Here is a 12,506-nt window from a genome sequence, read left to right on the forward strand (position 1 = left end):
GTTACAAGCAGTCCTGTGGACACCACTAACACTCAATGCAAAAAGCTCTTAAATATTTTTTCGATTTTCAAAGGAATACATGCCATGATACCAAAGTTAAGAGCACAAGGAAATGTGTATGTGCACACATTTACAGATCCCATGTAATTTTTGCATTCTATGCCCCTGATTTCTCTCTTGAGTCCAGAGGTCGGCAAGCTAAGAATGATTTTTTTATTTTTTAAAGTTGGTGGGAAAAATCTAAACAATAATTTGCAGCATGCCCAAATCATATTAAATCTCAATATCATTGTCCATGAATGAAGCTGTACTGGGGCGCAGTGCACCCAGCTTGTGCTTTGGCGCGTCTCCTGCGGCTGCTCCACACTGCAGCACCAGAGCTCAGTCCTTGCCTCATAACTATAAAGACTGTAAAGCCAAAAACATTGACCATCTGGCCTCGTAAGAAGAAGTTCAGCTGATTTCTCCTAGTAGTTGGATGAATGTCCTCCCAGACTTCCACATCCATAGGGAAAACATACCTTTGCCCCTCAGCACTGCAAAATAAATAAATGAAAATTTTAAAAGTATACATACATAGGTTTTGTAATGGCTTTTGGGGAAGGGAGGCAAGGAGAGTTGCTTTATAAAAAAGGTTAGGCCATTGCATGCAGACTGTTCTGCAGGTGCACCATTCTTAGTTTCATTCACACGCTTGTGTGGTTCACACCTCCCCCCCCCGCCACCGCTGAACTTGCACCCTCACCAAGTCCACATATATCAGTTCCCTGTTGTGGCTATGCTTGCCTGTCCAGCACACAGTTTTTTTTCTATTTATTTCTTTATGCCCCTGCAGCCTAGAATCTGAAAGTGCATGGTCCAGGGCACCTTTTCAGACTTCTGGGCAGAGAAATAAACAGGGACAATGATAATGATAATCCCTCTGTTTGTGCAGAGACTGAGACAGGGCGAGGACATGTGGTAAAACTCAGGACAGATGCAGTGTGAGACTGCGCCTGTGTGCTTGGGTCACTGGCCCTGGGCTCAAATCCCAGCTGCTGCTCCCACCATTTCGGTGACTCAGGCCTTGTCCTTCAGACGCCTCAGCCTGTGTCCTAGCTGATAAGGCAGCGTGACAGGAGGAGCGACCTTCTGGCATGGGTGGTGGTTCAGTCCTTCCTGAGTGTTCTGTAAATGGTAGTTGTTACTGTTAGAGCCCTGGGGAGAAGGCCTGTCCCTGGCCTGTCACAGCAGACCTGCCCATTCTTGGCTACCTGGCCTTGGATGCCCCTGCAGACTGGCATCTGAAAGTGCATTGGTCCAGGGCACCTTTTCAGACTTCTGGGCAGGGTGGATGTCTAAGAATCCTGGAGTCTGGGTCGGGGTCTCTTTTGGTCTTGTTCCCTGCTATACCCCCTGCTCTGCAGCTTTGTGCTTATCTCCTAATGTGGGGCAGACCACGGCACACAGACTTGGGCTCCAGCCTACTTCTGTCCCAGGTATGTGTCCTGCCTTCAGGTTTGAGTGCTGCTGCCCAGGGCCTGGCGATGCCTTCCTTAGCCATCATTGTGCCAAGTCAGGCTGTCTCACACGTGAGCTCCTGTAACTGGGGTTCTGCTCTTCCCTGCAGACTCGGATCCTGGTCACACATGGCATCAGCTACCTACCGCAGGTGGATGTCATTGTCGTCATGACTGGCGGCAAGATCTCCGAGATGGGCTCTTACCAGGAGCTGCTAGCCCGGGATGGGGCCTTTGCCGAATTCTTGCGCACATATGCCAGCGCGGAGCAGGAACAGGCCTCAGAGGATGATGGTAAGGCAGCGGGGCACCGACTCAGGACCACACCTGCCTCTTGGAGGTTCCTACCAACCACCCGGGGAAGGGGGCTCATGCAGGCCTCAGGGTGTATGACAGGTCAGGCTCCCCAGGGACCTGCTGGAGAACCAGCTGAATAAAGGGGGTGGGGGGGGACTGCCTACCTGAAGGCCAGGCGCCAGGTCCCAAGAGCACCTGCCCTTTATTCAGCTGTCCTAAGGGCAAGAGCCAGTCTTTCCTGTAAAGTAGCCAGGGGTCCATGAGCATTGGGGTCCTGATGGTAAAAACAGGGACAATGATTATTGTAATTGTTTGTGCAGAGACTGAGACAGGGCGAGGACATGTGGTAAAACTCAGGACAGATGCAGTGTGAGACTGCGCCTGTGTGCTTGGGTCACTGGCCCTGGACTCAAATCCCAGCTGCTGCTCCCACCGTTTCGGTGACTCAGGCCTTGTCCTTCAGACGCCTCAGCCTGTGTCCTCGCTGATAAGGCAGCGTGACAGGAGGAGCGACCTTCTGGCATGGGTGGGGGTTCAGTGTCTGAGGGACACAGAGCCTTTGGCAGGTGGCCAGTCCTTCCTGAGTGTTCTGTAAACGGTAGGTGTTACTGTTAGAGCCCTGGGGAGAAGGCCTGTCCCTGGCCTGTCACAGCAGACCTGCCCATTCTTGACTACCTGGCCTTGGATGCCCCTGCAGACTGGCATCTGAAAGTGCATTGGCCCAGGGCACCTTTTCAGACTTCTGGGCAGGGTGGATGTCTAAGAATCCTGTTGTCTCTTACCAGTTGCTTCAAGTGTGGGGCGACACAGCCTTGGCTGTGTCCTGCTGGTCACACTGGCATCTCAGAGGTTCCTCCACTCACTCGTGTCTGAGAGGTGTGGCCCATATGGACATGGACAGGGCAGATGTGATCTGACGCTTTCTCTGTGCCCCACATGGCCATGCCTTTTGTCTAGGGATCCCATCATTCTTGCCACTTTCGGAACCTCTTTTGTGAGTGTCTTTAGTTGCACTGTGGTGCCTGGTTTGATGTAGTGAATCAGTTGAAAACGTTTCCCTTCCACGGTCATTTTGGCTTTGGGGAAAAGCCAAATATTGCAGGTGCCAGATCCAGTGAATAAGGTGGACGAGGACATGCTGTAATGGTTTTACGATCCTGCCTTTACATTGGATGGCAGTTGGCAGCAGTATCCACCGTATTTTTTTAATCATGTCTCATAAAGACACAAATAGGGCTTCCAGAACCACTTTACAAAGTAGCAAGAACAGTGAGATAAGTTTGTTTGAAGCAAGAGGGAGTATTTTGAAAGAGATTAATGGCAATATGCCTTTTACTGTAATAAATGTTTAAATGTAAACATTCACCATATATTTTGATCATTCCTGCTATCGCTACAATGACCCTATTTCTGTATACAGTCACATTCTGAGGTTCTGGGTGCAAGGGCTTCAACATATGAATTTTAGGGGCCCCAGGTCAACCTGAAACTACTGTTTGAGGTTCAAGGTTTTGGAGATTCAGTAGTGATCAAGATACAGGCAAAGCCTTATCCTTGTGGACCTTAAAGTCTAGAGGGAAAGACAAAAAGCAAATCACATGAAGATGGTTTCAGGTACTATTAAGCATTGTGAAGAAAAAAGCAGCAGATAACTGGTCAAACAGGCGTGGGGTGCAGGCTGGCAACTTAGACAGGATAGCCTGAGAAGCTTCTGTGAGGAGGTGACAGACATGGGAAGGAGCCAGCCAGGGAAAGCTCTGGGGAGCAGCGTTGTGGATTCAGGGGACAGCAGGTACAGAGGCCTTGGGACCAGTGTGATCTCCATTTGTGTAAGATACTTACAGAAGCCCGGTGTGGCCAGAGCAAGGTGGATGGGGCAGCGGGGTGACAACAACAGCCCTCCGTTCAGACTTTGGTCTAAACCCCTGCGGAGCCACTCAGTGAAAGAGACGCTGTGAGGCTCTTAGTGGGTTTTTTGTTGGGTTTTGTTTTTGTTGTGTTTTATTGGCAGTACTGTACTAGGGATTGAACCCAGGGCCTTTGCCCTGAGCTACATCCCCAACCCTTATGCAGTTTTTGAGCCACAGTCTCACTAAGTTACCCAGACTCAGCTTGAACCTGCTGTCCTCCTCCTTCAGCCTTCAGAGTGCTGAGATCACAGGCAGTGCTACCATGCCCAGCTCTCTTAATAGGTTCTAAGAGGTGATTTTTTGAGATAGAATTCATGTACCATACAATTTGCCCACTTAAAGTCCATCCAGTGGCTGTTAGTGTATTCAGAGTTGTGTAGCCATTACCACATTCAATCTTAGAATATTTTCATTTCACTCGCAAAGGAAACCCTATACCTATTTGCAGTCACTGTGCATTTTTTGTCAGCCCCCCAGTCCTAGGCAACCACTCATCTACTCTCTATCTCTCTAGATTGGCTTAGCCTGGTCATTTTGTATAAGTGGACTCGATAATATGTGATATTTTGTGACTAGCTTCTTTCACTGAGTCTTGTGTGTTAAAAGTTGTACTTGTGAGGTTTTTGTTTTGTTTTTTGTTTTTTTTGCTGTGTACTATAACTGACTTTCCCTTTAGCTTTTAATTTTTGTGATTGGAATGAGTTTCTACACATTCATGCCCTTATGGCTGGGAAGTTCTACCTTAAATCTAGCCTGTTCGATCTTCCTGCAGTTCTGCTGTCTCTGTCTCTTAGCCCAAGTGATGGGTCATGGCGACTTCATTGATCTGCCTGGTGGACTACCTTTAGGCAAAAACAATGTTTTGCTTTCCAAATCGAGTGATATGGGTTCCACTGAACCTTTTTTCCAGGATTATCTATCTGTCTGTGTTTGTGTCTGTCTGTCTGGTCTGGTTTGGTCTCTCTTTTTCTCAGCTGGGTCTCTGTCCCCAGCCTCCTTTCCATCCAGGTGATCAAGGAACCTCCTTAAACTCTGTTCGCTCAGATGAGTTTTGCTTTGTCCCCTCTCCCCAGCTGTGAGTGTATCCAAAGCAGTTTGTACAGAACATAAAAAGTGGCCAATTTCTTTATTATTTTCTGTGCATGCTGGCACATAGTTTGATCATAAGAACACCACCCACCACCTTACTGTCTTTGTGGATTCGCTTCCCCATGTCAGCCATCTCATCTCTGGCCAGGTGAGACATGCAACATCCTTAAACCAGGCGGCCCCCTTCTCCGCCTGCCTGGTGGGGCCTCATCTGGAAGCCCTGGTGTCCAGGCATCCTCAGCCAGCTCCAACCAGTGACCTTGGGTCTGTGGAGCCACACTTTTGGCTCCTTCTAAAGGGGAAACTTTTTTTCCTTGTTGGATTCATGAGGCCCAACACCCAGGCTAAAGGCGGGTTGGTTAGGGGTGATGCTTTCTCAGTGTGATGGCAAAGGGGAGCTGTCAATGGATACTTACTATTACTGGTTTCCAGGAAATCTATTTACTTAGGATGACAGAGATGTGCACAAGTTGGTTTATTAACCTGCATACATTTAGAAGCAAAAACGATTTTTATAATGTTGGTGTTCCTTTGTTTTTGTTTGTTTGTTTTGTGCTTCTGGGGATTAAACCCATGGTCTTACATTCCCACCCCTTTTAATTTTCATTTTGAAACAGAGTCTCACAAAGTTGCTGAGTTTCCCAGGCTTGGCCCAAACTTTCAGTTCTCCCTCAGCTTCACTGAGTGCTGGGGTTATAGGTCTGTGCCACCACACCTGGCGGGTTTCTTTTCGTCTTTCCCAGTGCTGGAGATGAAGCCAGGGTTGCAGCCATGCTCAGCAGGTGCTCTAGCACTGAGCTGCATTTCTTCTTTGGGAATGTAAAACCCAGATCAGGGATTTCCCACAATGAGTAGTAGTGACGTTTGACTTTGGGCCACTTCAGGTGTTTTTGCTGTTACCACTAGATTAGGGGTTTCTACAGGTATCTGTGGAGTAGAGCCCAGCAGTGTTTATGCAGTGCCAGGACCTAACCCCATTCCCGTCCCTCCACAACAGCAACAGAGAGAGCAGGTGGGCTGCGGGGAGAAGGGAGAGCTGTGCAGAATGGCCTGGACGTTGGCAAGGGGAAAGCCCTGGAGAAGTCGGGCTGGTGCAGGAGGCCACAAATGCTAACAGCAGCTCCGGACACCCCACCCGCCTGCTTTCTGTGTTCCGGTAGATCATTAGCACCTCCCCACTTCACTGACAGTGCTGAGGACCCCACCCAGCAGCCTCAGAGCCCCCCTTGCTGCGAATGGGTTGCACGGTCCTCTCAGCACTCTGCAGTGCCTGCATTTCATCCACTTTTGAGGAAAGAACTTTTGTAGCTGCAGTTCGAGTGTGAGCTTGGATGGTACAGCCAGTCAGTTCCATTTTTGGTCAAAAACAAGGTGGCACCTACACAACAGTGAGTTGAATTCTTCTCCCAAGGGAGGTCGGCCTGCTGGCCCCAGCCAGGCCGAGGTCCAGACCCTTCCCAAATGAAGGTGGTGTTAGCATAAACAGCCTTAGAGGGGTTGCTGTGGGCACTGGCGGCTTGGCTCGGCTCTGCCCAGGCTGCACCTCTGGGACTCAGGGTGGGACAGAGGTGGCTTGTGAGCTCCAGAGAGCTGGCATCTATTACCCTGCTTTCTGTTCTTTGTTGAACTTAACACTACCTGGCAGTAAATTTGGGGTCTGCTGGCTTGTTTACTGCTTCTGTCTCTCTCCCTGTGGCTGCCTCTGTATCTCCAGGACTGAGAACAGTGCCTAGACAAAGTAGACACTTGATATTATGCCTTAAATAAGTGAGTGAGTGAGTGAGTGAATTACACCGTGATCGTTTGGGACATCCCCTGTATAAACTATCTGTCAGCCAGGTTAGAAGAAAACATGAGCTGATTTTACCAGTTTCTCTGGGGGCCAGACTAGAAGCCAGCTTTATAGATACAGAGTGCAAGAGGTTACTGATTATGGCTGCACTGATGCCCTTGTGGCCTTGGAAGGTCAGCTCTGCTTGTTAACTGGCTGTTCAGCTGTCAGCCTGTCCATCTGCCCCTCAGGTGTACACAGAGAGCCTGTTGTGTGGGTCACCGGACACATGAACCACGCTGTGGAATGGTGCTGCCTCCCATAGCTGTTCAGTGCACATCCAGGGGCTGAGAGTAGAATGATGGGTAAGAATCAGTCTGCAGTCTGATCGGGGCGCTCCAACACTAATAACAGGAAATCCTGGTGGTAAATGTAATGATAATGGTAGCCCAGAAAAGAGCTGTATCCCATTCTGGGAGGGTCCGGGATAATATCAGAGCCCAATCACCTTCTCATCCCCTTTTCTGGGGTTCTTGTGTAGAGATCAGTATAAGTTTCTGTGGGGCCTGGACTGTTCTTCAAGGCAATGTCTGTCCTCCCCGTGCTACCTCCCAGCTTCATGCCTGCCCTACCCTGCTCCCCACCGCAATTCTTTTCTTTTCTCTGCTGCCATGAAGATAGATAAAAAGATGGAAGATTGCTCTGCAGCATTAATTTTCTAGCTTTTGGGGTTTTTTTTTGAGACAGGTTTTACTAGTTAGTTCAGGCTGGCCTTGAACTCCTGCTCCTCCTGCCTCAGCTCCCAAGTGCTGGGATCACAGGCATGCAACAACATACGCTCAGCACCTGACTCTTTTGATGTTTAAGGACAGGAATTTTTGAGAAAGGCATTGTGTTTGGGAGGCACAAATAGGGTAGGCCCTGTCAGTGTCAGTGGTGCTGGCCCCTCGCCCGTCTGAGATGATCCATTCATTTTCTCTGGGCGTTTAGGGAAGCATGGGAAAGGGCATTCCCTGGATTCTTAACACCTTCTTGAATCTTGTGACTCCCCAGGCAGCAAAGTGTTGAACAAGGAAGAGGAAGGTCAGTAGCGCCTGGGTTGCATTTAGCTGTGCTTACAGACGCTAGATGGAGGCTGTAGATGGACCGGGATTATCACTGCATGCCTGGCAGGGGGCCTTGAATGTCTGCACATTTTCACCCCTAAGCATTGTGGTTGGTGCTAAGCATACATTTGTGTTTCCCCAGCTCTCAAGTGTCACCTGGGCTTTGGCTAAGCTTTATTGTCTTGAGGTCACGGACTGCAATGTACAGTGCCTGGCACACAGTGGGTGGGTGATGAGAGGCACCCAGGTGTTCCCAAGCATGGTCAAAACATGCCCAGGCCAAGACGATGCAAGAAGAGCAGCAGGGGTGCTGTCCAGCAGAGTCCGGGCTGGCTGGGCTGTCCCTGCTTCTCCTGTACCGGGTGGTGTAGGGCTAAGGGTCCAGACAAAGTACTTTTTGCAGGCAAGATGCTGACTCCTGCCACCTTTTGTCTCCAAAAATGGCCAAAGTCAGGGATTGAGAAGTCTGGGAATCTGCGTAGACTCTTGCGGATAGACCAGTAGGATTGTCATGGTCCTTCGGGCATTCATACTATACAGATTCCCGGGGACTTGGGCAGGGCCATCCTTGGCCAGGGGAGCCTAGCACCCATGAGGCAGCCTGCCTGAGTGGAGGAAGAAGGCAAGAGTGGCCCTTTGAGCAGGTGGTGGCAGTACCACAGGCCAGCCTGTTGCTGTCCCTCCCCATGAGACCCTCAGCCCCCTGGCAGAGTTGAGTTTCCCAGTGCCCCAGCTGGAGCATCATCCTGGGGCCAATGAGTAGTTAGAAGGCGAGACTGCCCGGGATGCCGCCATGGAGTTCCTGTTGAGAGCCAGTGGGTTGCAGGAGAGACGAGCAGGGAAGGGAAGGGAAGGCTTGCGGGGGGTGGCCCAGGCCAGCCAGGTGGGAGACAGCGAGTCTGAAGCATGCCACTCTCCGCCGGAGTGCCTGTATAGAGAAAGCTGGCTACAGCCACACCTGGCTCCCGGGGTTGTGCGTGTGTCTCAGTACTGACTGTATGCGACTGTATGGGAAGTCCTGCTTGTTATTACTCTTCCTTCCTGGATGATGGACTGCTTCTGTTTTTGTGGCTTATTTGAGAAGAACAGACGCTAACAGCCAAAGAATATTTAAAGTAGTGATTTCCATTTCCTGCCAGGCCCAGAATTCTCTGTAGATCACATGGACAAATGCGCATAGTATAAACACCACAGTCTTTCTCTCACAGAGCACTGGCTGCGCCAGGTGCCGCACAGGATCCCATTTTAGCCCCTGCCTATGAGGGTGGGATCTGCTGCTGTTCTGTTTTGCAGATGTGGTAAGTTGAGGCTTACAGAGGTTTCCTGTTTTCTCACGGTACACAGCTCAGCAGTGAGAGAACAGCTCCCAGAGTTCTGGCTTCCTGCCTCTGCCCGTTACCTGACTGCTCTAGCTCAGTCGCTGTGGGGACCAGGCCTGGACCCAGGGCTTCTCATTTATAAAGCACCCTCACTCTCAGCGATTCATTCCCAACCACGATTGAGAATCCCTGGTGTAGGGCACCTGCCCCATCTCAGGAACCATCCTTAGCTCCCTCTTCCCTTCCAGCATTGCCCGTGGCTCCCTGTGGCTGTCACCTCAGAGAGCCTGGCTTCCTGCATTCTGCATGCACTGCACGTTCCCAGCACTGCCCTGACCGTGCTGCTGGCAGCGTATTAGCCCATCTGGAACTTCTTTCCGGTTTCCTCCCAGGGCAGCCCTCTGCTGCTTTGTGTTGTGCTCGTCCCTCTCTCCTGGCATCAGAGGAGGAGGAAATCCGTGCAGAGCGGGCACAGTAGTTGTAACACCCACCTTCCCTCACTGAGTCGTGAAGATGTAGAGAGCTGATGGGTTCCACCCAGTGCAGTGCTGACGCTTCCCTAAAACTACCGGCCATCGTCCTGCTACTGTTCTGGGGATCCTTCTGGGACTGGGGCCTGTCCAGGTTTGGTGCTCCACAGGACCCTTTGTCAGTTTACGTATTGAAATACCTCCTTGTTGTTGGGAACTCAGCCCTAGCCTGGGCCCGTAGGAGCTGTACACCGAGCAGTTAACCCCCGCACTGCAATGGCTTCTCATTGGCTACTGCCCTTATCAAAGTGGTTGGTTTTTATTGTGAGTCTCACCCCCGATCAGAGGTGGTTGGCAGCCCAAGGGCTCTGTGTGGTCCTTTGCATCCCCATCCCACTGGCTAAATTCACTTATCAGCTAGGCTGGATTTTACTCCTCACTGCCAGCACAGGGCGCCTGTCCAAGCCCAGGACCTTCTGCTCATGTGGCCTTGCCTAGAACCATGTCACCCCTGAAGGGCCCTGCTCTAGCTGAGGAGTGAGAGCCTGTCTTTGGCCTCACAAAGCAGGACTTTCCTGGTGGCCAGCTTACCTGCTCACTCTGCCCCGAGGTGGTGGTTTTCTTGTCTTTCGTTTTGGCCTTGCTCAGCTCTCAAATCCCAGTTGTGTCCTTGTCTCTTTCCTGCCAGGGATGACAGGCATCAGCGGTCCAGGAAAGGAAGCAAAGCAAATGGAGAATGGCACGCTGGTGATGGACACCGCTGGGAAGCAGCTGCAGAGGTGAGCACAGTGAGGGCAGCTGTGGCTGAGGGTTCTCCAAGACAGTGCCTTTACCCTGCCGTCTCGGTGGCGAGGGAGGTGAAGGGTACCAGCGCCTTACTCAGCCTGCCCCACAAGGTCCTCAGCTCCCCAGGGCCCTCTGTGCTCCCCATGCAAGTCCTCTGGGACCTCACTTTGCAGAGGCCCGCAGCGCAAGTCGATGCTGTTCGTGTCAGGTGGCACAACTCTCACAGACCTTGCAGTTGAACTGTCTGTCCCCAGTCCTGACCCTCAAGTTCCCATCCCGGTGTGAGTCTCTGATCAGGTCCTCTCAGGGGCCTGTCAGGCTTTGCAGAGCAGTGTCTGATTAAAAATAGCCAGAATAAGCTGGGCGTGGTTGACCCATGCCTGTAATTCCAGCTACTCTGGAGGTGAAGGCAGGGGAATTACAATTTCTAGGCCAGCCTAGACAACTTAGTGAGACCCTGCCTCAAAAAAGTGGGGGACACTGAAGGTGGTAGGGTGCTTGCCTACCATTCACAAGGCTCTGGGTTCAATTTCCAATATTTAAAAAAAAATTTTTTTTTAAATCACCACATTAGTAGTGGCTGCTGTATTTTATCCACCATGAGGAGCCAGCCCCTGCATGGTCTGTTGAACTGTAGGTAGTTGCTGTCGTCTTTCCATTTCATAAGTGAGCAAGCTGAGAGCTGTCCGCGGATCACCCAGGTAGAGAGAAGCTGAGCTTAAATTCGGACCCAGCTCTAAGTTCTGGACTCCACTGCTTTAAAACAGGTTATTTCTGCTAAAGCCACTGAGTAATTGGGGCAGTGGCATCCCATAGGCTTTGGTGCAGAGCCCTCTGTGTCTCAGTTTCCTCATCTATCAAGTGGAGTTTACGACAATACCTACCAGATGGGCTTGTTGTAGGGTGGACACAGTATGGTGCATGTGACAAGTACCAGGCACTGTTAGCATTTGACAAGCACTCAACTGGGGCAGCCTGGAGTTCCACCTTTTTTGAGTGGACAGTTTCACAGAGATGGAGCTGGGGAGGAAATTAGCACCAACAGTTGTGCCTGTCAGAACAATGTCTGTAGTTCCTTCCTGAGCTTGACACTTTCCTAGGGTACAGGTGGAAATGTGTCCTCCCCTATTGACATACCAGTCCAGGTGGTGACCAGGTGTCTCAGGAACTCGTGGCTAGCATGTGCAGAGCATACAGTGGGTGTGAGGCACTTCCATGGTCCACACCTATGTATTGTTCTGGGATGTAGGGACAGGTGATAGCAGGAACTTGCCAGAGGGTCTCACGGTGGGGAAAGGGGCTGAGAAGACCACAGACCTCTGGCTGGGTTGGTTATCTGTCCTACGACAAAAGACCACAAACTCAGCAGCCTGTTTGACTTATCTGGCTTCAGGATGTATTATCGGGGAACCCAGCTCTAGGGGTACAGCGTGCAGCATTGTGGTGAGTCACATAGGACCCCTGCTGCAGGTCCTTGTGATCTTGTGGGGGTGATAAGCAGGCTGAGGGAGTCATAGAAGGTTACTGGAGAAAGCCATGCTGTCTTTGGCTGCGCCTCTGCAATCTCTCATAAATAGCTGCATTCCTCAGTTTTATCGAGGAACACTGAAAGAACCGCCACCACAGGCACTGCGGGTGGAGCTAAGTCTGTCATCCTATAGACTTGACTCCCAGTTCCCTGAGAGCCTTCCATCTCCCCATTCTCATTGTCATGACCGCCTGGGGGCCAGCGGGCATGTGGGGTTGCCGTGCCTGTGTTGAGGGGGTCTGAGAGGGTCCTCATAAAAGGGGCTCCATAAAACTGGAAAACTTTGGAATTAGAAAAAGAACCCGAGGGGTTGCTATGGCAACCATGGGGGAGGCTCAAAGTGGCAAGCCCTCACCCTTTATTCCCTGCAGAGGCTCTCTGATGCACTTGCTCTGAATGAGGTTTCTTAACTGAAAGGAAAATTGGAAAACTCTTGGCTTCCATATTAAATACATATATGCTTATGGATGTACACCTTGGTGATAAAGTACAAAAAATGTAAGAAGAGAACATACCAACTTAAAAACTGAGTTTTAAGGTTAAGGAAAGAGAGAAAAAGGTAAAATATTTTTCATGTTTAATTTTGTCTGTGTTATCAGGACCTATCTAATGAGTTAGAGTTAAGGGAAATAAAACAAAATGTTACTGTCATGATCACTTTTCTTTAATCATAATACCACAGACTGGAAAGTTTTTAAAGAAAGAGGTTTATTTGGCCTCACAGTTCTGGG

At 50.4% G+C, this 12,506-nt stretch overlaps 1 protein-coding gene across 1 annotated transcript in view; it reads left to right on the top strand.

Moving 5' to 3' along the window:
* Abcc1 (ATP-binding cassette, sub-family C (CFTR/MRP), member 1) overlaps positions 1 to 12,506 on the top strand; it is a 129,505-nt gene that overhangs the window by 98,423 nt on the left and 18,576 nt on the right. Inside the window, exons 19-20 of the mRNA XM_005391080.2 lie at positions 1,610 to 1,793; positions 10,150 to 10,240. Of these exons, the coding sequence (XP_005391137.1) occupies positions 1,610 to 1,793; positions 10,150 to 10,240 (275 nt within the window). The remainder of the gene's footprint in view (positions 1 to 1,609; positions 1,794 to 10,149; positions 10,241 to 12,506) is intronic.

The sequence above is a fragment of the Chinchilla lanigera genome, unplaced genomic scaffold (assembly GCF_000276665.1).
Source record: "Chinchilla lanigera isolate Chin_1 unplaced genomic scaffold, ChiLan1.0 scaffold00041, whole genome shotgun sequence".
Classification (NCBI taxonomy): Eukaryota; Metazoa; Chordata; class Mammalia; order Rodentia; family Chinchillidae; genus Chinchilla; species Chinchilla lanigera.